The sequence below is a fragment of the Lampetra fluviatilis genome, chromosome 41 (assembly GCF_964198595.1).
Source record: "Lampetra fluviatilis chromosome 41, kcLamFluv1.1, whole genome shotgun sequence".
NCBI lineage: Eukaryota > Metazoa > Chordata > Hyperoartia > Petromyzontiformes > Petromyzontidae > Lampetra > Lampetra fluviatilis.
This window is the reverse complement of record NC_136315.1, coordinates 6,989,939-7,016,935: the sequence shown is the minus strand read 5'-3', so window position 1 is coordinate 7,016,935 and position 26,997 is coordinate 6,989,939. Positions and strand designations below refer to the sequence as shown.

The following is a 26,997-nucleotide window of genomic DNA, read 5'->3' as shown; positions in this document are numbered from 1 at the left end:
CCCCTATCTTCTTTACCCCTAACCCAATAGCGAGCCGGCAATGTCACGCCACAATTGTATCCTGCAAGTCTCCTCCTGCAATGCATTTCCTGCAGCCAAAATGCAATTCTCGCTCCACGGGGCGTCCGTTCGCCGCCACAAGGGATGACTCACGCCCAGCGCGTGACCACCACGAATGACCGCACCCGCAACGCACGTGGAGACAACAAAAAATTAACCCGTAAAAGCAAAGTTTTTCACTATAAATCCTTTATATGCGTGGCATCGGTTTAATTTTATTATTCATTTTTGTTTTTCTTGAGTAAGAGTTTCATTTTTATCACATTGGTATTTTAAATTAAATATGAAAAAAAAATTTCCCTAAAAGTGGAACATTTTCTAAATATTTTTTTCACGAAAATAAATTGTCACGCACAACGAGTCTGTGTGCAAAATGTCAGCTCGATTGGATCACGGGAAGTGGGTTAAAAACGACCGAAATATTTGCACGGTCGCAAGCAAGCAAGCAAGTGAACTTAATATGAAGGATTTAAAAATCACGTGGGGCGCCTTGCAGCCCGGCTCGCAACACGCCACCAGCGCACCCGGTTTTCGCGACAGGATGCCAAATTATCTACAACAACCCTCTTATTCTTGGTTCTTTCGGTAAAGTCACGTAGAAGGGAAATAATAAAATGATAGAAATATAAAACAATACAAATTCTCACGACGTTTCGACTGCAACACAAGCAATCATCATCAGGTGTGAAATCCACAAAGAAAATTTGAAAAAAGTGGCTGTTTTTCAAATTGAGACTGGGCCATAAAGAAGATTGTCTCTGGTGTAGGTTTCAAATACGATGCACACTTTATCACGCAAGTGCGTGTGGTCAATCCAAACTTGATTCCTTGTTATAGGTATATATTTTGTGTTTGAACAGCTTAACACCTGTTTTATTGAACTGAAAGAGTCAAACCTATTTTAATGTTTTATAATTAGTAGCCCATGTATGTTATAGACGATAAACCATATATACCCAACCAAATTAAGGAGTAATTATTTATAGAGCGCCTTTTATACCACAAGGTTCAAGGCAACTTCGCGAAGATAAAACAAATATTTGCAAAGACGTAAAAACACTCTCATGGACACAACAATGAATAAAAGCGTAAAATTATCATAAAATGCCATTTCCTATCATTTTTTAAAAATGACTTTGCTGGTGTAACTTTCTGCCCTTCCCCCCCCCCCCCTCTGGACATCTTTGGAAAAAGAGCTTCATATCTCATCGGATTTCTCCAGGCTAAAGATTCGGATTTCTGATTAGAATATGAATCATTCAAAGTCGCCACGTCGGAGGTACAAAAACGGGAACGTGTATGATGTATGTAGACCTGTCGCACCGCACGAAGCCAACCGTGCTAATTGGAGATGCGGGAACATCATGGCAAGACCTGAATGATTGAAGAGGGGATAACTCCCGTATTGTACATGTACATGCTTCGGGTCAAGTGTGGTCTTCAATTCTTTCAGCGCGGCAGATCTCACCATAAACGGTTGCTTTTTCAATTAGATTTTCGCGCTAAATTGCACCGCTCTATTTCCAAGACAAGCGATGATGTGGTCTGCAACATTTGTCATGACTATTGCCATTGCTCATTTTCTGATTTGTATCGTTCGCGTGCATCGTTTAAAAACGCACCGGGATTAGTTAGAATCAACTTCACCTTCAGTAACTTTGTTTTTTGAAAAATCGACGCTTGATGTAACATCACCTCTGTATGCAGAAATAACGCTTTTAGAGCTTTCTAGAGCTTTCTAGAGCTTTCCTGGGACCCTCCTGCGGTAATACACTCAAGTCAATGTCACCACACGTATGTCAAACAAAACCGCAGCGATTCCATTGATAATAGTAATGTGGGTCTGTGTGTGGTCACCGCTGTTGAGTTATTCAGGGGAAATCTGTGTTTTTTTACACACTTTCTTTTGTTCAACTTGCCCTGTTGTCTGTTAATATTCTTTCAAAGCTTTGACGATCAATATCTTGGGATCTACGCAGCCTAACGAGCTGAAATATTGTACACAGACTCGTCTACCACGTGACAATTCAAGATTTAATTTAAAGAACCGGTCGAGTTCCTGCCCTTCCTGGGCCTATTTGTGTTTTTTAACAAAAAAAATTATTCACAATTTCAAATATATTAGAATTATACAGGCAATTATACACTATTATTGTCTGGATTGAGATCTTAGAATGAATATGTACGTATACAAATGTTTTTTTACAAGATTAAAATAAAGTAGGTAAAAAAATTAGTTTTCAATGCACACACTTTTATTTGCACTTAAAAGTAGAAAATATATTATTTTGACCCCTTAATTAATCAAATTTTATTTGCTGAATAAAAGTTGGTGCCGGAAACAAGTGTTGCCAGAAAAAAGGGGAAAACCTATTATCATATTTTGGTACTGGCAAAGGAGGTCCCATGATGTCAATGCTCACCCCGAGCTCTCATTACTCTGATAGTGCATTGTCTTTGTGCTGTACGCCTTTTGGCGTCCTCTGGTCTAACACCGTTTGAGACGAGGCTCAAAAGAAAGCCGTCTCTGGTGTGGACCAATCCGTTTCAAAGACAATGCATAGAATATCAGAGTGTGTTTTTGGTTTGCATTCTGACCACAAGTATTGTGGTTAATGCAGACATGATTCCTTCTAAAAGGTTTCAGTTTGGTGTTTTAACGTCTTAACACCTGTTTTGTTGCCAGAAAAAAGGGGAAACCCCTATTATCAAAAGTGGGTGACTTACATTAAAACATTAAACATAATGAAAGGAAACCACTCACTTTTCTTTCGTTATGTTGGTTTCGATACAATGGAAATCCAACTCGTTCTGTATTGAACCATATCACGATGTTTGCTATGACTTTCCAATAACTTTTGGTAGCGTATCACCGTTCCTGAATCTTTCCCAATGGGGTGGGACAAACACAAGTTTTAATAAGTTTGTTTTTTTATGCAGTTAGGCCACCTGCTGGACACAGCAAGAAGTTGTAATTCTATTCGGCAGATAAATCCAAGGGAGACCTGGTACGATGACGGATACATTTGCTTCTTTACAGATGTAAAAATTGCCCACATAATTTACTCCATTCATCTTCTGTTGTGAGCATTGGCACATAATATCAGACTTGGTAAGGCTTTCTTGGTATTTTAAGTTCGGTATTTTGTTGTATTTTAAATTACACTCACTGACAAGTCATTAAAAATATATACGATCATTACGATGGTTTGTTTCTTATTCATATTCTTTGGTTCTTTCGGTAAATATATGAGAAACCCATTTAGATTATTTAGTGTATTTTATTTCACAATGCAAGATCGCAGTGAAATTAAATTATGGAAATTAATGTCCTCTATTTAGTCTACGGTGGCGAGATGTTAACTACTCGCCTAGTATATAGGAGGTCGTGGATTCAATCCCAACCCTGACGCCTGCTGTATATTTGAAGTTTGCGTGTCTCTCTCCCCGTGGTCGCGAGGATTTTTTTCCGGGTCCTCTGGTTTTTCCTCCACATTTAGAATCAACATCACGCGTTTAGAATACTGTATTTGGCTGCTATAAACTTCCACGTGATGAGCCACTTCGTTGAGCTATCATTTGTGGTCAGGTCGCTTCTGAACAAGAGCTATATAGCTCAGTGGGCCTTACCTGGTAAAATAAAAATAGTAAAATATAGTTCTGTTTAACACGTAGGCTTTCGCGACCAATATTATTCATAATCAACGTTTTTGGGTTTAGATCGCGTTATTTATAAATGTGTCGTAACCCTCCACCACCCGACACGGCCAATCAGTAAAAAAGTGTCACGTTGACAAAAGACAAATAGTTCACTGCTTTAGCCCACCAGTGTGGTGAAGCGTGAAATCACAACATTTACAATTTTCGGGCGAATTGCCCGATGATGCTGGATGCAATTACCAGCGAAACGTCGTACTCAAAAATTGTAAATGTTGTGGTTTCACGCTTCAACACACCGGTGGGCTAAAGCAGTGAATTATTTGTCTTTTGTCAACGTGACACTTTTTTACTGATTGGCCGTGTCGGGTGGTGGAGGGTTACGACACATTTATAAATAGCGCGATCTAAACCCAAAAACGTTGATTATGAAAAATATATTTCTGTAAGTTCTCTAACCAGCTGAGAGCTCATTGAGATGCATTAATGTCCTTTAAACACCGGAGAGCCAAATTAAATTACTTTCATGTCCTTCATTCCTTAAGTGTTACAATATTTAACCATCTAAAATCCCAATGAGATGCATGATTTAGTCAAACCCTTTATTAAACCAAAGTGAGAGGTAGTCGAAATTCCATATTTCCAATATTGGCTCAAGTAACCCTTCAGCCACCCTGTAAATATTTCCACTTGTCACAAATTAGGCTCCTGGCACGAGTGACAATAATGTTGAACAACTGAAGAGACCTTTCTCTCGACTATTATGAATGTCTTAGGCAATGTTACTAACAGCCCGCTAGGTGGCAGCAGGAGCCCATGAGTATGGAGTAAGCAACTCAGCATCGCCTCGTGTGGACTCCAGTGGCTGGCTATAACGTGCATTGACTCGAAGCAAGGACGAGTGGATTTTCGATGGATGCAAATGGTATGGGAATGATACAATTAAGTGAATAATGTGAATACAACTACTATATATATGAGAATACAAAAAATAAGCGGTACCCCAAGGAACACCAAATAATACATAATGGCCGAGGCAATTAAATACTTTATTTCACTATTTGTTTCCAGGGGTGTGCCTAACTCCGCGACTGGGGTACCAATCAATCCGAAATCAGTGCTAGGGGCCGTCCATAAATGACGTCACGCGATTTAGGACTATTTTTGACCCCCCCCCTCGTCACACATCGTCACAAATGTCTGACACCCCCCCCCCCCCTAGGTGCGTGACGTCATTTATGGACAGCCCCGAAGAGCTGTTGCCACCTCGCGCGCGCGAGTTTTTTTATTTCTTCGGGTGCTCGGGTTTTCCGTCGCACGTGTAAACACTCACTCGTTAATGTGTGTGTATGTCGAGGACTGCAGAGCTTGGGGGAATCGAGTGACTGCCTTCCCGCTCGTCTGCCGTTCCTCCCTGCACTTCCCGATTCGTTTCCTCTTTTTCACGGTGAGCGAATACTCAAGTTTCAACGACTGTATTATTAACACATTCCTGCGGAGGGAGCTGGTAGGAACGTTGGGTTGCTCGGTCAATGGCCAGTGTCAACGGCGGCGTGGTGTATTCCGCAAATATGGCAGACTGTGAGGGCGGGCACAAGCCGGCGTGAGTAGGTTAAACGTTGAGTTTTATAAGGGCACCACGGAGTGACCAGCCCCACCCCTCCCACCTAGTGCCACCTTCCCCACCCAGCCCCTCCCCACCCTCCCCACCCAGCCCCTCCCCACCCTCCCCTCCCAACCCAGCCCCACCCCTCCCATTTTTGGATGCACGACGGACGGACGGACACAATAATCCCCTATGGGCTGGTGTAACCAGGAGATTCCTACCAGTATAACGTTACCTTATATCGCATGAACGATTTAGGAATGTCAAAAAGTGCGCAGTGTTACAGAGTTTTACTTTTAAATTATACGATAATACCAGGGCATTACCGTATATCGTAAGGCCTTAAACTCACTGCAGACGTTTTTGTTATGGTCCCATTATCCACGAATAACAACCCTTCACCGGGCAGTAAATTTAAACACCAAAAGCCACGACATTACCATTGTGTTCAATAAGACTTTATCATGCAATGTCAAAACAGTAAATCATTGCATATTCCCGTCTAGACAAATAATACCATAGACCCTTTCTTTCCCTAGTTACTTTTGCAAATGAGGCGATCACCATTCTCTTGAGTCCTAGCCTGGTTCAACACAATGAACTTGGCTGGACTTGAACACGGACCAGGTAGGGTTGTTTGGTAGGAGGTTACGCATACTTTACCACAGTCACAGCAATTACAAGATTTATATTTTTTTCGTGAGTTTTGTGATGCAGACGGAACAGTGTGACGTTTGACCGAGTTCTTTATTTACAACAAAAAAACAGTACCGTGCATTTAAAATATAACAATACTGCAATACCCCATGGTCATAAATGGACATTTTCAAGTGCCGTCAACATAAAATGATGGGCATTTGCTGCCCATAAATTGTTAAGTTACAATGTCCAAGTTAATCCCTAGTGCAAATTGGAACGTAAAAAAAAGATCAACCAGTGGCTGATTCTTGAATACAGCAAATGGTAGTAAAATCGTACGTGGTCTGCGATACGAGAGGTTATTACGACTAACACGGTAGTTAAGAGTGCTTAACCCACAACCGGACGATTGCAAATTCAAGTCCCTGTGGGGGGAAGCCCAGCACATCCTGTGGTCCCGTTTGGAGTTGATAAAAAAACGAGAACCACTGTGAAGGCAGTTGTTGGCCTATAGCAGGCAGTCGTTGGCCTAGAAATGGCATGGTAATGTGAAATGCCCAACCCAGCTTTCAAGGCTGTTAGCAGGAAGTTGAGCAATGCCAAATTCTCGTTTGGACAGCACTTTGAAATGAGCTCAAGTTCAAGTTCATTTATTAGGTATAGCCCTGTGAGCCATTCGGCTCTTGAATCAGGTACAACCGCAACAAACAAAAAACATGAACAAAGAAACATCTTAGCTACGTTGAGCTACGTTCGAGCTCACTCAGTTGAGGGTATTTCTTCAAGTTACAAGCCCGAGTTAAATTTCCTTTTTATCCCTCCGTGCTGGATAAAATGTGCACCTTCCGACAAGGCTGCACCATCAACATCGGTCGTCCTTTATGATTGAGACTGGTTCTTGCCATCGGACGATATCATTAACATCAATGGCCCTGAACGACCACCACTGATGGCTGCCACCACCATCCAATCGTTCACCTCAACTTTGCGACTAAGCTTATTAAGGTTAGCTTATGATGGATATTTCATCATCAACGTCGTTGCGAAAAGTCACAGTTTTAACAAACACGCAAATGCGCGCAATTGCAATTGTTTCAAAGGCAGCATTCGTTTTGATAGCACAAACACGCATTCTGTGAACGTGCACGTGGAAAAAAATCGCACGCCTGTCGGTTGTACAATCGCGCGAAACCTCACGTGGCCGCGCCGCGTCGCACAAAGGAGAAAACCTTCACCCCCGTCCCAATCTGCCGCACACAGAGATGAGACTTCACCATGACCGGCCCAGCTTGAACATGACAAAGTCGTCCCAGTTACGCGACGGAGGCGGACCTATACGCGAGACAATCGCCGCTGCTGCCGAGTCAGGCTTTTCCACTCCCCTTCCTCTAATATCGACTTCACGTCGGAGGTTGTTTTTAGGGGGGCGGGCGGGCGGTTGCGAGCGACGCGTCAAATGTCGCTTGGAGTCGAGGGACGCTGTGGCACCGCCGCTGCGTGTAGACGTCTTCAGTCCCCCAAAAGAGAAACCAACTCCACGGTTGAGATCCTCGGCAGGTGCTCGTCACCCCTGTAGGAAATACGTGACATTTCATATCTCAGGGTTAGGAATGATACAAAGTAAAACGCATAAATGATGTGCAGTTGCACACCCGGCATCCTGTTGGTCCGATTTCGGAAGCTGAACAAAGTTGTGCTGGGCAACAGCGAGAGTGGTGCAAGCGTAAATTGCATGACGAGGCCATGCGCCCTTTGCGCTGAGCCGTCTCTAGTGTGCCTCGTTCAAGGTGCCGCGTGAGAATCAGCATTTTATTTAAAAGTCAACACGTGCATCGTTAACACTGCCCCTTATAAGAGCAAACTAAATATGTAATTGACGAATGTTTCAAGTAATGGCTCTTCTTTAAAAAGAGTGAGATTCTTCATTTGTATCCTCGTGTACTGATGCGAATGGGATCCATTATTTAATGTGCTGGGTTATTTACATAAGTAGGTTTATTTGATTGAATACGATTATTTATTATTTGACATGGGGAGGGTATTCACTTTACAGTGGATAAAAAATGTGCTGTAATGATATTTCTATTACTTCTTTAAAATATATTGGTAAAATATGGACAATACATGCAATATTTTGGTTATTATATTCAACAAACAAGCCTTTCACACAGAGCCTCATGCATATTATTAAGTTATTGCAAGAATTTCTATCATAGTATCAGAGTGTTGTTACTGTACAATATACTTGGATGTACGGTATGTCTCCAAATAAAATAACCGCAACATATATCGGTCAATAACACTGTAAATATATAATAGACAACGTTTCGGGCAATGGTCCTTCTTTATAGCACGTAAATACAAAGGCCAGGGAGATGGTAAGGGTTGGCGACTGCACCTTACACCATGTGACCGAATTTCAATTACATTATTACAAATATATCCTGATGAACAGTTTAAAATTGGCACGTGTGATAGTTATCTCTTAGTAGCTGTCGCGTTACAAAGACCTTCAACAATCAGACGACATCAATTGCTAAATAACTAACTTGTATCTATAATGACAATTTGAATTTTAAACTGCACATACATGGGGGATGGGCGGCGGGTGGATTTTGAAACGTGTCCAAGTATGTGTAAATATAAATATCGTTTCCTCGTTAACCAACTAGCTTTCCATAATTACCAACACAGCATTCTGATGGTTTTTTTCTCTCTCTCTAATATAAATATGGAACAAATGGCCTCATCGTGTAAATGGCCGCCCACCCGTTTGTAACGGCACATGACGAGCGTGTGGCGTGTGACCGTCACCGATGTAATTCAGAAAGTGCAGTCATGTGCTCAGCCGACCACCGTGGAAAGCCCCCCCGCCCCGCCCCGCACCGTCTTTTCCACTCGCGCTAACCGCAGGTTCTGCTCAGCCGCCCCCTTTTCTTGTTTTGCGTAGAGAGCGGGTAACGTGCGCCGATTGGCCCAGTGCCGGATTATCCCAGTAGCAAATGTAGTCACGTATGCTACGGGCCCCGCACTTTCAAGGGCGAAACGCATTCAAGCTGTCAATTCGGATTCAGTGATTCTGCACTTGCTCAATTACTATAGTACTATACTGCCTTCAACTTTTATGAACGACTGGGTGTTCAAGGTTAGCGATTTGTCGTATTATCTGGCTATATAGCAAACGAAAAAATACAAATACTTTACTATGCAAGCAAAAAATGTGTGTTTAATATTTGTGTGTGTTTTTATTTTATTTAGGGCCCCTTTATAACATATGCTACCAGCTTATTCCGGCACTGGATTGGCCCGCGATGGGGGTTCACCATACGAGGACAAAATCCAATGTCTGCCAGATCGATCTTAACTGCTCCAGACAGGAGTTGGTTTCCTGTGTGGGTCCACGCTCGTCTCCTGTTTACAAGCTCTCGAGCCCGCCGTGAAAAGAGCCACATTTTTACGGCAGTGACGAGCACTTTTTAGAGCGGGCAGCTGCCGTGACTAACGACAAAGTGGGGGTGGCAAAACCGTGTTTGGCATCGTGGGGCCCGGTCACATTTTGTAAATGACGATAAAAACCCTTAAGAGAAGAACAGTGCAGGCCAGAAAACCTTCAGTTTCAAACGATATGCAGAAACGTGTCTTTGTGTGTTGTTTGAAACGTATGGGCTTTGATTCAAGGAATTGCATTTCTCCCCTCTACAGTATTGCCTCATTATTCGCGAGCGGGACATTCTGGAAATGCTCATGAATAGCAAATTTCGCGGATAATGATAATAGCATACGATGAATTACCTTAAATAAATGTAGATAAATCATAAATCACTTTATTTCCCATCACATTATCTCATCACTTTCTCTCTCTCGATGCAGCAGTCATGTAGAGTTTCAGATGCGATTCGCGGATAGCCAAAATCACAGATAGCAAGTTCGTCAAGAACGAGGGAATATTTTAAAGAGCCTAGCGCCTGGGCCCCATCGGTCCATGGGTCCCGGGTCAATGACACCGTATGTAGCATTGTACAGTGTAGTACAGCACACTCGATAGCTACTATGCCTCGAAGAGATGCAGAGCTGAGTCGATCTACAAATAGGATGTTTTTTGTGTATTTGCAATGATTATGCCGCCAAGTCAGAAAACAAAAAAACGATCACATTAAAATATCTTGAATTTTAATGTACTGTCAAATACTTGGCAAAATTGTTCCAAAGTTAAGTCATCGCTGATTAACAACTCACAAACATACCTGCAGTACTATATAACCAAGTGTAATATAATGAATGTGGTTTGTTTTTATTTGTACTTGTAAACCAGTTCCAACACAGTCCCTGGAAGTCCACATCCAACAATCTAAACAGATAACAGTGACTGCTATTGGCTATCTGATGGTCAGTCGTCAACGCAACCCAGTGGCCGAGAGGGTGGGCGGGTAGCCGGTGGGACATTGACACTATTGACCGATGCCTCTTTCGTCTGACGTCTTTTCAGATTTCAAGGTCACTGTTATCTTGCGAAGGCATGTGCCCTGAGGCCAGCACTGAAACCACAACTGGCCACGATGGAAATTTGTCAATATGTCACCAAATATTTCCACCCCATGTCACACTGTAAAAGAATTGCGTTGTTATAGTCGGAGGAGTACTACTGTACCTGCTAATGACCCAGCGGTGGTTCAGACGACATGGGGTCATTAACAAGAAAATGGATCAGAAACCGAAAAGTGCACAGAGAAGCGTGGCGAGATGCATTCTTGGAATTACACCGAGAGACGGAAAGAGGAACAACATGGATTCGAGAACTAATGCAGGTGAAAGACATGATTCAAACTGTAAAAAAAAGGAAGTGGGATCGGGCAGGATGCATCCCGTAGAGGATTGATGGCCGGTGGTCAAATACAGTGAGTGGCAGCCAAGGAATGGAACGCAAGTGAAGAGGACATCGACTGAGCAGCTCGTGCGCCCGTGCCGTGCGGTTTGTTGCATCGCAGCGCCGCGACAGAGGTGGCGACGGGATCACCGTAATTCAAAGACAACATTTTTTGTTTCATTCCCCATGGCTACCGTTCGCTCGAGACGTCACTAAAGGAGGGCCTCCAAAAAATCACAAGGGCCTGATTTGGCCCATCGGTTGATCCCGGCCCTGGGTGTGTGAGGCCCCGGGGGGGGGGGGGGGGGGCGAGTCAGTCAATGCGTTTGCGACTGACCTGTGTGCAGGCAGGAGACTGGTAGGAGGCATGGGGTGGGGGGGGCTCTATCTTAGCCGTGCTTGTCGGATCTCAGAGTGAGCGCGCGTGTCAGCCTCGTACGCTCCTCCCTCAGCGAGCCCATTCGCCGGTGCAGCCCTGCAAAACACACGCGGCACATGCTCTAACATCGGGACGCGAGGCAATCGTTCATTTTTCATTGCTACTCATCAGTGAAGTCATTTCAATCCAGTTAGGTATCAGAATGTTGATTGAAACATCCGCACATGTCCAGCATGATGTGTGGATGTATGTAATGTATATGTAAAGTATATACTGGCAGTTAATATTTATTTTTACAACAAAGATGAGAGGGTAATGTTTCATTTCAGCTCTAGCGCCCTTTTAAGAATGATGGAGTAAAAAATGTCGTGCATAATCGTTTCTTGAATAAGCCCGCTAAATTTGTTCCAGCAGTTGGTCCTGCTTGGTCCCCAGTTATAAGATAGTTATTAAGCGCAAGGACATTTTCCTGTACACAACGGTAATGTAGAATTTGTAACGCGCACAGATTTAGTTCAATCTCAGAACGAGAGAGAGAACTATGAAAGGCACGAGAAGCCACAGACAAGTGGAAAGGCATCCAGAACCAGAGACCACAATTGCCCAACCTCTGTGGTCCTATATTTGGACGTTGGGCTCACTCCAAAACGATACTAATACGATGGGTTTCCTTTTAATGTGCAGGCGCAAAACCTGTCTCACATCCAGACGTGAATCCTTAACCGAACTACGCTTCAGGAAGATGCCAAAACCAAAACAAAATGAAATAAAAACGGGTAAGAGCGCTCTCTCCGTCGGCTCACCTCCGAGTGCCTCCCGTGTCGGCCACCCGGCCGCCTCGGAGTTGACCCTCACGCGAGCGACAGTCGTGGTGGACTGGTGGACGGAGTGACGGGCCGGCGAGGAAAGCCCTGGAATTGCAGAGCCCCATGCCTTCCTCTGCCACACGGCCGCTCCACATGTGCAGCGGGACCTCATGGCCTCCTGCCAACGAGTTGGGAAAAGTACACTTAGAACAGTCGTAGTATTTAACGAGTCACGCAAATATTGATTTACAAACAGCAAAAAGTGCCATCGTGTCCAATGGCTCAGTCCTCACACCATGCCGTGCATGTCCAGGGACATTAAGGCACTGTGGGTACGATGCACCGAGCCCCTGTTCACCCGTAGGTCGTGGAGTCAAAATTGTGTCCATATCATGAAAGACAACGGGAGGACAATGAGACAATTGGTTTAAGGTTGTTCATAAGTCTGAGCATAACGATTGCTGAGACATGTACAGTTTTACTGCAGGACTTGTAATTTGAGTCTTTGATGTCCTTTATCTAAATTAGGGCAGTGATGCTGATAGAATATTTGCTATTGTGAAGAACAGTACATTTTTATCATCATCAACATAAGTGTAATCTTGAGTAGCTTTCACAATACACATGCATTTACAGGCATGAGATATTATCCACCATCTCTGCATTAATACGAAGTCAAACATCAACCCAACGATGCATTCTGTGCAGTAACAACCCGGTGTTCAATCATCATCATGGGACCTCCTTTGCCAGTACCAAAATATGATAATAGGGTTTTCCCCTTTTTTCTGGCAACAAAACGGGTGTTAAGATGGTACTGGCAAAGTAGGTCCAATGATGTAGCTGCTCACCCCAAGCTCTCATTACTCTGATAGTTCATTGTCTTTGGGCTGTACGCCTTTTGGCGTCCTCTGGTCTAACACCGTTTGAGACGAGGCTCAAAAGAAAGCTGTCTCTGGTGTGGACCAATCAGTTTCAAGGACAATGCCTATCTTATCAGAGTATGTTTTTTTTGCATTCTGACCACAAGCATTGTGGTTAATGCAGACATGATTCCTTGTAAAAGGTTTCAGTTTGGTGTATAATATCTTAACACCTGTTTTGTTGCCAGAAAAAAGGGGAAAAACCCTATTATCATATCGGTGTTCAATTAATTAATTGAATTAAGTCATTTTGTAAAACCGGATGTGAGCCCTCACCTGCTGGAGCTTCTGAGCCTGCAGCTCGGTCTGAAGCTGCTGGTTCTCCTGCTGAAGCCTCTTGTTGGCCTCCTTTTGATGGCCCATCTTCTCCATGAGACAGCACAGCTGGTCCAGGTGATCCAAACCCGTAACTCGGCGAGTCGATGCCTGCCTGGACGGCTGGCGAGAAACAAAGCAGTGGAGCTATTATTCATCTTGCAAACTCTGCATCGTCTCCGTTTCAACTGTGGTTGTCGCAAGGTGGCAGGAGGTCTCAGAGGTCAGAGTGCTTAAACTGGGTTCTCAGGTGAATTGATTTGATGGTCTCTGGCTGGTCACCAATGACTGCACAAACAACCGTGACGTAAAATTTGGTTTCGCACTTAATTTGTTTAAATTCTGGCGCTGAACATTGAATGGATCGGCTTGACTCGTATGCAAGTTGCAAAGTGCTCCATTCTACTGTGTGGACTGGAGGGTCATCCGAAGGGATTTTTTTAGAGGTAGCGCTGTAATGTTTGCTTCTGCGGCCCGTTTTCTCCAACACGAGGAATGGGTGGTTGCACTGCTCCGCGATGAATGATTCGTCTCAAGGCGTGGCACTGATAATAATATAACAGGGATAATGTAGAGGTGGTAAAATAAGTATAAAAATATTGCTGACAGAAAAATCACGGAGGTGATTGGCTGCCCCATTGCTCATTTGAACAGGGAGACATTTTGACTTAACGACCACTTTCTTTAACAGGCACTTTCTGATTAGTGTTGAGAGTCAAAAAATATAGCGTTTTTAATACGTATATTTATAATGTTGTACTCACTGTTATCCACCTCCGAGCGGATGGAATTTTAGGCGAGATTGCAAATGTTTATTTTATTTGGATGTTGTCCGAGTCCGTTTGATTGCAAAGGTTAAACAAGAGGGCTTTGCAAACACAGGAGATTAGATACGAAGCACCATCTTCACTGGGACTTTTATTTATTAATTTCACGTTTATTTTAGAAGAAAAAATGTGTACACATTTTTGAAACTACACGTGATATTTGTTTTCGGTTGTGTTTTCCCTTGAACTTTCCAACTTAAAATGTCCATGCTAAATGAATAAATATTATGAAGGAAAAAAACCATAGGCTTTTGTCAATCCACTGCTGGATCAAGGTATACCCATCTATGCGGGTTGAGGGGTTGTTTGACCATACTCCACCATGCTTGTCAGTGTAGATTGGTAAATGTGGAGGGGGAGGTTAGTGGGTGCCAGGGTCAGTTCAGAGATCACTTGCCACTGATGGTAGCCGTGGCCGGGAATCGTATTCAGGCGTCCGTGTTTTTTAGTGCAGTGCGTGCTAACCACTGTGTCAAGACACCACTTCCGATTGTTATTCAATACAGGTAAAGATAATACACGTTCACCCACATTGAAAAAAACAATAATAGGGTTGGTAATCAGTAGAGATTATATTGTTTTGGCGAAGGAGTCGGTTTAATTACTATGTTTTTTTTCCACAGAGGAGAATTGAGATTAATCCATTAAATAAGTATTTAAACTTTTTTTTGTAGACCGAGCAATTTTTTTTTATTTCTCTGGCCCGATTAAATTTTTTAAGCTATGGTTTATTTGTGTAGGCTCATGTGGTTTTTCCGTAAATACAATTTGCTCCTATCAGCGTGGAAATCTGAACTTTTCCTCTTAATCCCACCTCCAGCTAAAAACTGGCAGTGCCCTATTACTCACCCTCGGTTCCAGCAGAGACCTCGAACTGGCGCTGCACGATACCGTCTTTGTTTCAAAGAGAATGGGTGCCTCAGTGGGCACAGCACTAGCAACTGAGTCAGTTGGCACGTGGCTTACAGAGTGATATTAAACTATGAACTAAACTATTTTTTATTTTACCAGGTAAAGCCCACTGAGCTATATAGCTCTTTTTCAGAAGTGGCCACAAATGATAGCTCAACAAAGTGGCTTATCCTGTGGAAATTTATAAGAGCCAAATACTCTAAATGCGTGTTTCTAAATGTGGAGGGAAAAACCGGAGGACCCGGAGAAAAATCCTTCGGCGACCACGGGGAGAGAGACACGCAAACTCCAAATATACAGCAGGCGTCAGGGTCAAGATCGAATCCACGACCTCCTGTATACCAGGCGAGGGAGTTAACATCTCGCCACCGTGACGCCCTATTCACCACTGCCCCATAATACTCGCGTAGACATTATTAACTCGTACAATCCATTTTATATAAAGTATACGTTAAGACCGTGCGTGTAACCATTCATTTATCTTGTACCGACATGTAATGAATTGTTACGATTTTGCATGATATGATTTAACGATCTATAATTTGTTTTCATCTCAATCATCTTATCCGATTTGTATTGCCTCTTGTTGATGTTCAATCTCGTTTTTCCTGTCCTTTTTTTAATTCAGTTATACTAAAGATGGCGTTAGCATAACATTTAAGTGAAAAAGTTATGCATACATTTTAATAGATTTATTGATGAATTGTTAAATGGTTATTAAAGACTCCGTTGCCTTGTCCACAATACAGAATTAGAACATTGCCTAATACTGTCACGAGAGATTAAAATGAGATTGTGTGGTTGTTGTACCTAAATTGTCCATCTTTGGTAAACCACTCAACTGCCAAAGCAGAACGTAGCCTCTATCCTGCCTTAGCTACATCCAGCCAATAACTGATTAATTATGCATTTGTGTTTATCAAGGACTGGCTGATAAGCACAAATCCTTCACGTGTGACAATGCATGGAGTATGACAAGCTACCAAAAAAACCTTTACATTCAGTACCTTGACTGGGCGGTCCTCTTGGCTTTCCACCGTCTCGTCAAGGACCCGATGCTCGTCGAACCAAGACCGTCCTCCTCCTTCCACCGGTGACGAATTCCCCTGGCACGAGTTTGGCGGGCAGGCGACCTCCAGGGGCTCATGCTTCAAAAACACCTCTTCCTCGTCGTCTTCCGGCAGGAGGCCTGGGTGAAACTGGCCAAGGCTGTCGCCGCTGCCGGGGCGTGCGGTGCCGCCGCGCCGCGCGCGCTCGGCGTCCACCGTTGACTTCGTCTTCCCGACTCTGTGCCCGTCGCTTGCGACGAGAGTGTCACTGAAGAAGCGTCGCCTGGCCACCGCCTTCTTGCCAGATGCTGTTGGAACGCCGTCCTGGGGTATGGCGGCGGGCAGCTCCCTCTCTTGACTCAGGACCATCTCCAGGGTGGAGTGCTCGCTGTCCGAGTCGTGCAAGGCATCGAGACTGGCGGTGTCCGCGCAGGAAGATGCGTCGACGTTATGAGCGCAGTCTTTGACACAGCACAGCGTTTGGCCAGACAGGCAACTCAACGTCAGTTGTGTGTTCTTACAACCTGCAGATTCAGGTTTTCCTGCAGCGGTGAAATCCCCGACATCTTCTACCAGTGCTTCTAAACTGTCCGTGGACTGCAATGTAACCACTGGTACACTCACTTCCACATCATCTGAGCACACAGTTTTCATCCGGTGATCCATGCCATTACATTTTTGCTCAACTTCCTCTTGAGATGGATCACGACGATGGTTATCGAACACCTGGTGCGGACCTTCTGGGACCTCTATCTCCTGGGTGAGGGGCCCACAGTGGTCTAAGAGGAGCTCGATAGCTTGGGCGAGCGCAGCGTTTTCAATGGATTGGGCAGAAAAAGCTTCTGCCTCTCCATTGCCGCTGATGTTGCCGACGCTGCTGCTGCTGGCCTCTGGGTGTCGAGTTGACAACGCCGTGGCCTCCAACCGGTCCCCAGCGTCTTCTGCCGGAGCCACGCGACCGCACACCGCTCCTTCGTGTCGTGGCATGGCGGGCCTTCCGAGGTGCGCAGGAGCGTTCTTCGCGCCGCCCGACGCCGAATGGACGTAGCTCATCGCCTTGTATTTGGTCAACTTCACGCCGTTGTTGAATTTGTCCGCCGATTCGTCTGCGCACGGGACAGGAGAGCGTTAGTACCGACGTGCCGATCTTCGGAGCCATACAGATGGACACGGTGTATATCGCTGAAACCACCGCTACGGGCAGCAGTACGACATTGCACACGTGGCTCGAGGAGTTGTACATATGTCAGGTGAAACGTGAAAATAAATTAACGTCGAGCTTAAATGACAACTGCGGAAGTGGGTGGGGGGGTATAACCAGATCACTCGGAATGTGCCCAATCTCATTCGATCTTGGAAGCTAAGCAGTTTTAAGCCTGCATAGTGTTTAAATGGATGGACAACCCTCGTGTATAACAGGTGTTATAGGCTAAATTGATACATGGTGGGCAACGGAGATTAGTGCAAGAAAATCCGTTGAACTCAACTGCGATGCTCCCTGCGTCTCTGCACCCGTATGGACCAGTGTGGGATGAGGTTAAATAACTAAAACCCTTGCGAAAAGTGTACAGCAAAGGGGGAGGCTGTGATGCAGCAGTGGATTGAGAATGGTGTTTTACATGTACGTGATAACTGTGGTAATGCACGGCTGCTTGCGTTGTGGCCGAAACGTGAGAATTATTTTATTATGTTTTATTTTTATTATTTTATTATTTCCCTTCTACGTGACTTTACCGAAAGAACCAAGAAGATGTGTTAATGCAGTGGAGCGGTTTGCTCGCTTGCGCTACGAACCCGGCGACCCGAGTTCGATTCCCGCTCACGGCTAACACCAGTGACGATTATCTGAACCGGTCCTGGGCGTCCCCTAGGTCGACTCAGCCTCAAGTGAGTAACTGGTGCGATGTGTAAACATTTCGACGAGGGAGACAAAGGCGGCCGGGCGTAGTGTTGTCCACCCACCCCCTCGTGTGCCGTGCCGGCCTTCATTGGTGCTCGCTTTTCAGTTTCCGTTCAGTTTCAGTTCATTTATTAGGTATAGCCCTGTGAGCCATTCGGCTCTTGAATCGGGTGCAAACGCAACAAAAACTTTCCCCAACTGTCTGTTAAGGCTATACGGGGGATCTTTGTCTTTGTAATTTAAAAACAAACAATTGAGGGACTGTGTGAGCCGTGGTGCACAAGCACACGTAAAATAAACTCAACGCATTCATCATTAATGCCGTCGAAAAACAGAAAGGCTAATCTTCTAAGTTATGGTTTGAAATTTGACCAAGGCATAAATGTGTCCGTATTTTAATCTACGTTTCTGTTTGTAAGTAGTGTTAATGGTGAATGTGGTGAGTGGTTTTAGTTTTATCAGTGGGAAAGTGTTTATAAGATTTTGAAGACAATCATATCTGGTTTTTGTGGTCTTTAAATTACGCCGTCTAAGCACAATGTTTGTTTCTCATCTCTGCCAAGCAACCGTATCATGAATCATTTAATCTGCACGCTATTTATTAACTGGTTATTATCGCGCCGCTCAGAGAGACTTCAATTATTTCACAAAATGTAAAACAGCCAAATAATACTCATACACCAGCACAAGAGGGAGGGGTAAATATAACACAATTCATTGTATAAATATAAGAATGTGATTTGTAAAAGGTCATTAAAATAATTTTACAAAAAATAAAGGCCCGCACATATACTTTTTATATTCCGGAAAATATGTATATATTTTTTAAAATCAAGTTTCATAATGCACGATTACTGTATATTCAAAGACACGCTTGAATACTTTAAAAGACAGCTGTAGTTTTGCATAACACTCTACGCTCTTTCAGCATGCAAATGTTCAACAGTTTCTGCATAGCATTAATCTACTTCACAAATTACAACAAGGTCTCTTTACGCCTCCTAACATCACAATTTTAGTTTAACTAAACTATTAATCACGTACTGTTTACCGACTGCGTGCCTTGTCACACGCGGTCTCCGATTAAAATGCCAAACATTCTCTCGTCCTGCGTTGTGGGCTTCCCTGCTAGCTTGCCCCAATCGTCTTGCGTGCTAGTGGCCAGGCATTGAAACCCGTGAATGTGATTGTTATTTAGAGAGGCACAATACCTTTGATGAGCGAGTACGTCCTGCGTTTCAACATCTTGATGAACATGCTGGTGAAGCTGGCTTGCGCGTGGCCCTCCGTGGGTCGCTTGCCGACTGCCCTCTGTAACTCACCGACTGGCAACGTGTTGGATGTGACCGGCCCCTTTATATAGACCGGCTTCCGCAGTAGCAGGAAATGTGTCATCGGAATCCGCGTGGTTCTATGTGGGATTTACCAAACACTGGGAGGGAGATTTCCAACCGCATGTGTTTTTGTCCCACGTACTGTAGAAAAATAAACGAATTTGTCCGCAAAATACGCCTCTGCGATATTGTTGTTTTGTTTGAGAATTTGTTTTAAAGACAATTAAAGCTCGCACTCTTTGTAAATGTTCAAAGAGCGAATGTATATTTTAGGTGCTTTATAAAATTAAACACGACGTTTATGCCCTTTTAAGCAATTACCAATCACTGGGTAAAACAATAGGGGCAACATCCACGTCATGATTGGTGGATGACGCTTGTGAACAATTTGATACATTTAAAAAACATTTTGAGAAAAATATTTTTTGCAAATTAAAAGAAGCATTAGGGATTCCATGAAGTTTAACACGGAGGCTTTGACCAAAATAAACCTTAATTATGGAATCTATTAAACCTGTAGGATATATTGTTGAATAAATAAAAGCATTCCTTCAACTGAGTAGAATAATAATATTGTGGTGATGTTGTAGATACTTCTTCGAATTTCGGACTTAGAAGGTTATCGTTCCCATCTGGACGAAGATGTTAGGCGAAAGTAAAATGCTTTCGTAAGAAAAACAAAACTACGAACTTCCCCCCTGCGATCGGCAAAGCAAAAAACGACGCAGATTGCGCCAGTGGGCGCTCTCGAAGGGCACTTTCGCTCGTAGACGCTTCCCCCACTGCGTGTGCTTGTGCATGGAAACTCAAGCGTGCACCTCAAAGTGTCCAATGTTTTGGGCCTTCACAGCCAAATCTGAACAAAAGTGTTCATAATACAGGTGGGTTTATTTTGGGTTAGATCGTGTAAACCTATAAATGTGTCGTGAAACCCGCCACCACCAATAAGTAAGGTTTGTCACGTAAACAGAACATGCCAATTCGATACTAGTACAGCACACCGGTGTGTTGGAGAGCAAAGCCACAACATTTACAATCTGAGTACGACGTTTCGCCAGTAATTACAACTAGCTTCATCAGGCGACAGCCAGATTTGCGGAGAAATCCTCCTCTTTCGTTCCTTAAATAGAGGGGTCGATGTGATGGCGTCACTTGTGAGCACTTATTTATTTACGCACATTTAACCCTCCCCCCCAAAAAACTGGATTACGGATTAGATTGGTCGCGAAAGCCTACGTGTTAAACCAAAAGTGTTCATCTTCTTGGCTCTTTCGGTAAAATCACGTAGAAGGGAAATAATAAAATAATAAAAATATCACATAATAAAATACAATTCTCACGACGTTTCGGCCACAACGCAAGCAGCCGTCCTCAGGTGAAGAACAGGTCTGTCGGAAAGACAGCCGAAACGTCGTGAGAATTGTATTTTATTATGTTTTATTTTTATTATTTTCCTACTACGTGACTTTACCGAAAGAACTAAGAAGATGAATCCCTGCAGTCACGAAAACTTTCAATCCAAAAGTGTTGAGTCATTACATTTTATTCTATTTCGGATGTACAACGCGCCTTTCGCCAAGGCGCTTGACAATGCTTGCCGACTTCGGCGTAGTACGGCCGTTATCAATCGGGTTTGTACAATGAATGACACGTGGTAGCAGGTGAATGAGGCGATGGTGCAAGGGGGGGTTGAAGGAGGAATGGGTGGAGGATGATAGTAGACGATGCTGATAGAATGGAGTAGTGTTGAAGGTGGATGGTACGGTATGAAGTGAGTGCACGGAATGATAGGGTCAATGGGTTGTTAGGCTGAGCGTAAGCAGAGGGTGCACGGCTTGTAGAGGGTGGCGAGGAAACATCTCTCTCACCTGGTACGCAGGTGGACATGGGTTCGATCCCAATTCTGACGGCTAGAAATATTTGGAGTCCACGAATTCTCTCTCCGTGGTGGTCGCATGGATTTTTTTTTTTCTCTCCGGGTCCTCCGGTTTTGCCCTCCACGATTATAAGGAAGCGTCTCGATTATTTGGCTCCTATAATTCCCTCACATGATAAGCCACTGTGATGAGTCATCACGTGTGGCCAGGTCGCCTCTGAAAAAGAGCTCATAGCTCAGTGGGCTTGACCTGGTAAATAAAAAAAAGTTGTTTCTGGAAAAGAGAAACACGTTTCCCAAAGAAACACTCAACATGGAGGTGATCGCAAAGACAAAGATCGCCCGTATAGCGTTAACAGACTGTTGAGGCAAGTGCTGTTAGCGAGCACCTATGAAGGCTGGCACGGCACACGAGCGGGTGGGGAGCCAACATCACGCATGGCCGCCTTTGTCTCCTTTGTGGCGATGTTTACAAATCGCATGAGGTACTCATTTGAGGCTGAGTCGATCTAGGGGAGGCCCAGGATCAGTTCAGATAACCGCTACTAGTGTTGACTGTGAGTGGGAATCGAACCCGGGTCACCAGGTCCTAGCGCAGCGCGCTAACTGCTCCACAGAAACACCCACATTTTAAATACACGTTTCATGCAATTCACTGCTTTTCTTGGTGATTTTTACTCACACCGTATTAACATCGGTAATATTTGCAGGTATTATAACCAATAATACACGCGTTAAAACAGACGAATGCGAGTAATGACAACAGCATAGCAGTTACGGTCTTAATATAAAATATAAAATAATCTTCAGGAATAATATCAGCTGCAACAGCAACATTGAAAGTAACAAGGGCCAGAGCTTATGCACTTTTCAAGGGATGGGGGGGAGGGGGCGGGGGACGCCTGGGGACAGTCCATAATTTTCCAGCTTTTTAAATAGGGCCCGAGATCAATATTAAAAATCACCGTGTTTTCTGTGGTAAATATCAATAAAACAGCTATTTTGATCCACCACTCTGACAATACGATGGACAACAGCAGCATTTAATGAAATCAGCTATAAAGTCACCACGTTACCTGAAAACCCCTTTATCGGGATGTTTTGCCCAATTTATGTATATGGGAGGAAATCTATGTGCCATAGGGAGCACATGAAACACTACAGCGACCTACTTGCTGCACTGCTTCTGCCTAAATTTGATGTACAACACAAGATCTCTGCGCACGTAAATTCAACATACGTATGTTGAACTTATTTCGCACCATAGGTAGCCAACCGGTGCTGATCGGAGGTGGAGGATTATGTTGGTTTGAGGGGATCGATGATACATTTTAGCTTTTATTTTGAGGCTCTCAGTAGCAAGAGGAGCTACAGGGCAGAGAGAGAAAGGAGACAAGGGATGGTGGAGGTAAAGCAGACGTTGCATTAGCGAGAAGAGAAAGTCATTGGCAGTGGGGACGAGGGTGGCCTTGAGCCTAGGCTTCAACACGTGACGTAGGATGACACAATATCAGACAACAAGGGGGCAGCTAGAGAAAATGAGGAATCTGTCGAGTGAAGGTTGCCTGGAGGATTCTTCAAGGAGGACTTGGTTACTAGAGTCGGAGCGCATTCGGAGGGAAGTAGAGCGGAACGCGAGGGGATAGGGAGTTGGGAGCGAATCCATGGAGGATCTGTTGTAGTTGCTCCACAGCTGAACTGGGAGCCAGTGGAGGGATTGGAGTACGCCGTACAGAATTCGGGTCTCCTTTATGGGTGAATGGTGATGAGTCTTGCAGCAGTGTTCTGCATCACCTGCAGTTTGGAGACGAGGGATTTTGGGGGGGCGGCAGAAGGAGAGAGTTGCGGTCTTTCAGCCGCGATGCGATGAAGATATGGATGAGGGTCCAAGCAATGGATGGGGCGCGGAAGTGGCGAATGTGGAAGATGTGCCGGTGGAGTCATATTTGCTGGTTCAAGAGCCGTGGAATATTGCGTTTACTCCACGACGGTGGGAGCGAATAAAGCAATTGATTTCATTGTACCCACTTCCTATTTATTTGTTGATTTTTTTTTACCTGGACAATCCCTTGAGATGTAACATCTCATTTGCAAGGCTGTCCAGGGTGTCACTTGGCACATATAACGTAATGACACGTAGCAAAAAACATTATGCCTTTCAACAGCCATTTTGTTTCATATTAAACTAAATTGAAACAGAAATATTCACGAATGTTTCAAGCTTAAAGACATTTTTTTCAAATCTATACAATAATACTAATGTACGGCCCTTTACCGATTCAATGCTAGATGGAGGCCTTCCCACACTATATCAGTCATGGGGGTTGTTTGACCATACTTCACCCATGCAGGTCGTTGAAGTGTAGGTGGGCCCAGGACCGGGTTCAGGTTTCACCCAGTTTGCTCACCACTTTGACCCCATATTTAGATAACACTCGTTGTCCACGGTGCAATGGAAAGTGCGTGCTCTGTAACAGTGGCGTGCACGCGGGTATATACGAGCTGCTGGCAGGGGGCCGCAGGGGCACGCGTGGCATTGTGCGGCCAAATTCCTTCCAAATCACGAGAAACGTTGCCCACGTGCCGCCACGTGGTCAACGATGACATTTTTATTCTGAGCACCGAGTGGTTGCAAGCCCGGTGATGCAATCCGTTGGCTGAGGATCCTCTTTCGTTGAAACACGTGCAGGACTGGAACAGGCGAACCGAAACCATTGACGAATTACCATTCGACAGTGGCAAGCGTGCAAGCTGCATTTCCATTATGCCAATGATGGTGAGTTATTTATTCCTATAGAGGTTTTGTCGGGGTTATATCGCGTAAATATGTCGTTAAACCTGCCATCACCCGACACAGCCAACTAGTAAGGGTTGTCACGTAAACAACATTCCAATTCGTCACTAGTACAGCACACCGGCGTGTTGGAGAGCCAAGCCACAACATTTACAATCTGAGAACGACGTTTCGCCAGTAATTACAACTAGCTTCACCAAATGTTGTGGCTTGGCTTTCCAACACACCGGTGATACTGTACTAGTGACGAATTGGCCACGTTCTGTTTACGTGACAACCCTTACTAGTTGGCTGTGTCGGGTGGTGACAGGTTTAACGACACATTAATAAATTTACGCAATCTAACCACAAAAACCTTTATTATGGATGCTATCGGTCGCGAAAGCCGACGTGTTAAACGATATACTCCCATGTTGTGGTTTTCATTTACGAAAAAAGTAGTTTTGTTTTTTGATGAACACGAACCGCTTGCTGTGTGTGTGCCCCCTTGCTTCAGCGAGCGTTGGACTGTCCTCATCTCCATTGGCGGTCCTCAGCCACTGGTGGAAATTCCACATCGCTGCGTGGGCGTTTGCGGTTGTGCTGTGGGTCCCCTCCGTTGTGTGTCCGAGCTGCACCGAATGTTGTTGATGTCCACGTGCTCGAAGCTGAATTCTCCCGATTCGCTCCCAACACAGTGGAGCGAAACATTCGACACAGTGCCGAGCAACAACCTGAAAAAAAAACAGACGTGTGTATGTTGAACTTCTTTCGCGCCGTACGTAGCCAACCGCGCTAATCCGAGATGTGGGGGAAGGACAACAAACTAAACACACGAAAAAGCAGAGAGGAATATCGGAGAGGAATTCCACAGTATTTGTCCGGGACCAGTATATCCATTGGCGAGCCACTGTCCACTACAAGCATGTAGTGATGGGTCGATGTATCACTTAAAATGTATTCATAAGCTCGGGATACATGAATCCGAATGTCAATCTTTGTGTTTCATGTGGAGGATAGAGTGGAGGCACAAGTGCATCTGGCGACCTGAGTTCTATTCCTGGCCACAACGTAACATCAGTGTGAGTGATATCTGACCAGCTACTGGGTATATCCCGTATTCACCAATTCGTATTGACCTGTGTGGTGAAGTATGGTAAAAAAAAACCTCTGCATGAATGTCTGTTTTGTAAGGGGAAGTTTTAATTTAGATGTGTATTGACAAAGAGCTGTAAATTCTTCTTTTACTTCCCTTCTACGTGACTTTACCGAAAGAACCAAGAAGATAAATTCTTCTTATTAAGTGTTTTCATTGGTATGGGGGGAAATTCCGCCTAAAAATATTTAAAAAGTACCTAGTTTCACGTCCAAAGATGTCAAAAGATGTTGTAAACCTCAAAAGAGGATCTAAACAAATATATAATCATGATCACTGCCAGCACATTGAGTGTGGGACTTTCTTGTAACCCACTTCACGCTGCTGCTGGTGCTGTTTGTAAAGTATTGCTTTACTCTCACCTGTGATCAAATCATTGAAAAGTGAATCTAAATGTAGCATACTCGTTATTAGTATTACACTTAAATTTCGATTTAAAGCTTTCGTGACTGCAGGGGTTCATCTTCTTGGTTCTTTCGGTAAAGTCACGTAGAAGGGTAATAATAAAATAATAAAAATAAAACATAATACAATACAATTCTCACGACGTTTCGGCCACAACGCAAGCAGCCGTCCTCAGGTGAAGAACAGGTATGTCGGAAAGACAGACCTGTCTCATTCAGACGCTGTCTTTCCAACAGCTCTGTTCTTCACCTGAGGACGGCTGCTTGCGTTGTGGCCGAAACGTCGTGAGAATTCTATTTTATAATGTTTTAGTTTTATTATTTTATTATTTCCCTTCTACGTTACTTTACCAAAAGAACCAAGAAAAAGTATTACACTTGTTCATAGGTCTCGGCAAGGTAATGTAAAAGGGAAAACAACGAGCCTACCTTTACCTTACCTTTTACCTTACCACAATACAATCACTCTACCCTTACCTTTTACCCTTAGGCAAGGTAAGGTAAAAGGTAAAAAGCAACGACCCTATCTTTACCCTACCTTTTACCCTTACCCCATACAAATTACCCGCTTACAGGGTAATTACTGGGGTACTACACATAAAAAAGGTTAATAACGGTAAATGCTATAAGGTAGAACACTTCATTCATATAGAATACTCTCGAATCGGGCGTTGAGGCTGTCGACGACACCGTCCTCCGTAATCTCCTCGTCTCAGTCGTCTTGGTTGATGACGATCTCGCTGCCAGGGGCGAGCACGTTGTGCTTCTTGAGGTGGGCTTTCCACCCCGACGCGTTCGTGTGGGAGGAAAACTACTATCAGCAGTGCACGCAGTGCCGCTTCCCTTGCTGTACATGGGATCACCCTCCATCCAATCGTGTGTGTGCTCCCACGGGAACGCATGCCGCTGCCTCTTTCGATTGCTGTTCGCAGCGACCCCGAAAATGCCGTTGCTGGCATCCTCGACCTCATCCTTGACCTCAAGAACATGGTCCGTCTCCATCTGGTCCGACATCAATGATCGCAATTTAAAATGGAGGCCACGGACTGCGCCACGGAGCTTTTATCGGTAACCAAGGTACCGTATTTACCGGGTAATACTTCGCGCTACCTTTACCATACCCTTTACCTTACCCCTTGGCAGGTCGACACCTTTACCCTTTACATTTACCCTTTTACCCAGTAAAAAGGGTAAATTACCTTACCTTGCTGAGGCCTACTTGTTCACCCGGGAAAGCGTCACCGGGTGTTGAGACTCCTTTTTTCAGGAGGGTCTTGCCAATTTTGGCAGCAGTGCCGTGATGTTCCTAAGTGTGATCCCAATTGAGTAACTTCCAGATGATATTTCAGCATTGGGATGTTTGACCAATGCCAGTTGGCACCACGGTGGGGAGATTTTGATAACCTCGCCTGGTATGCAGGAGGTCACGAGTTCGATCCCGACGCTGACGCCTGTATATTTGGAGTGTACATGTTCTCCCCGTGGTCGCGTGGATTTTTCTCCTCGTCCTCCGGGTT

General features: G+C 44.4%; 1 protein-coding gene across 1 annotated transcript; it reads right to left on the bottom strand.

The window, feature by feature from the left end:
- Positions 1-6,940: 6,940 nt before the first annotated feature.
- Positions 6,941-19,332, bottom strand: LOC144946576 (uncharacterized). Its single transcript, XM_078875591.1, has 6 exons — positions 19,149-19,332; positions 15,996-17,143; positions 13,211-13,372; positions 12,009-12,189; positions 11,164-11,301; positions 6,941-7,532 (listed from the first exon to the last, which is right to left on the bottom strand). The coding sequence occupies exons 1-5, from the start codon at positions 19,330-19,332 to the stop codon at positions 11,216-11,218; spliced, it is 1,761 nt and encodes a 586-aa protein (XP_078731717.1). The 3' UTR covers positions 6,941-7,532; positions 11,164-11,215.
- Positions 19,333-26,997: the final 7,665 nt, after the last annotated feature.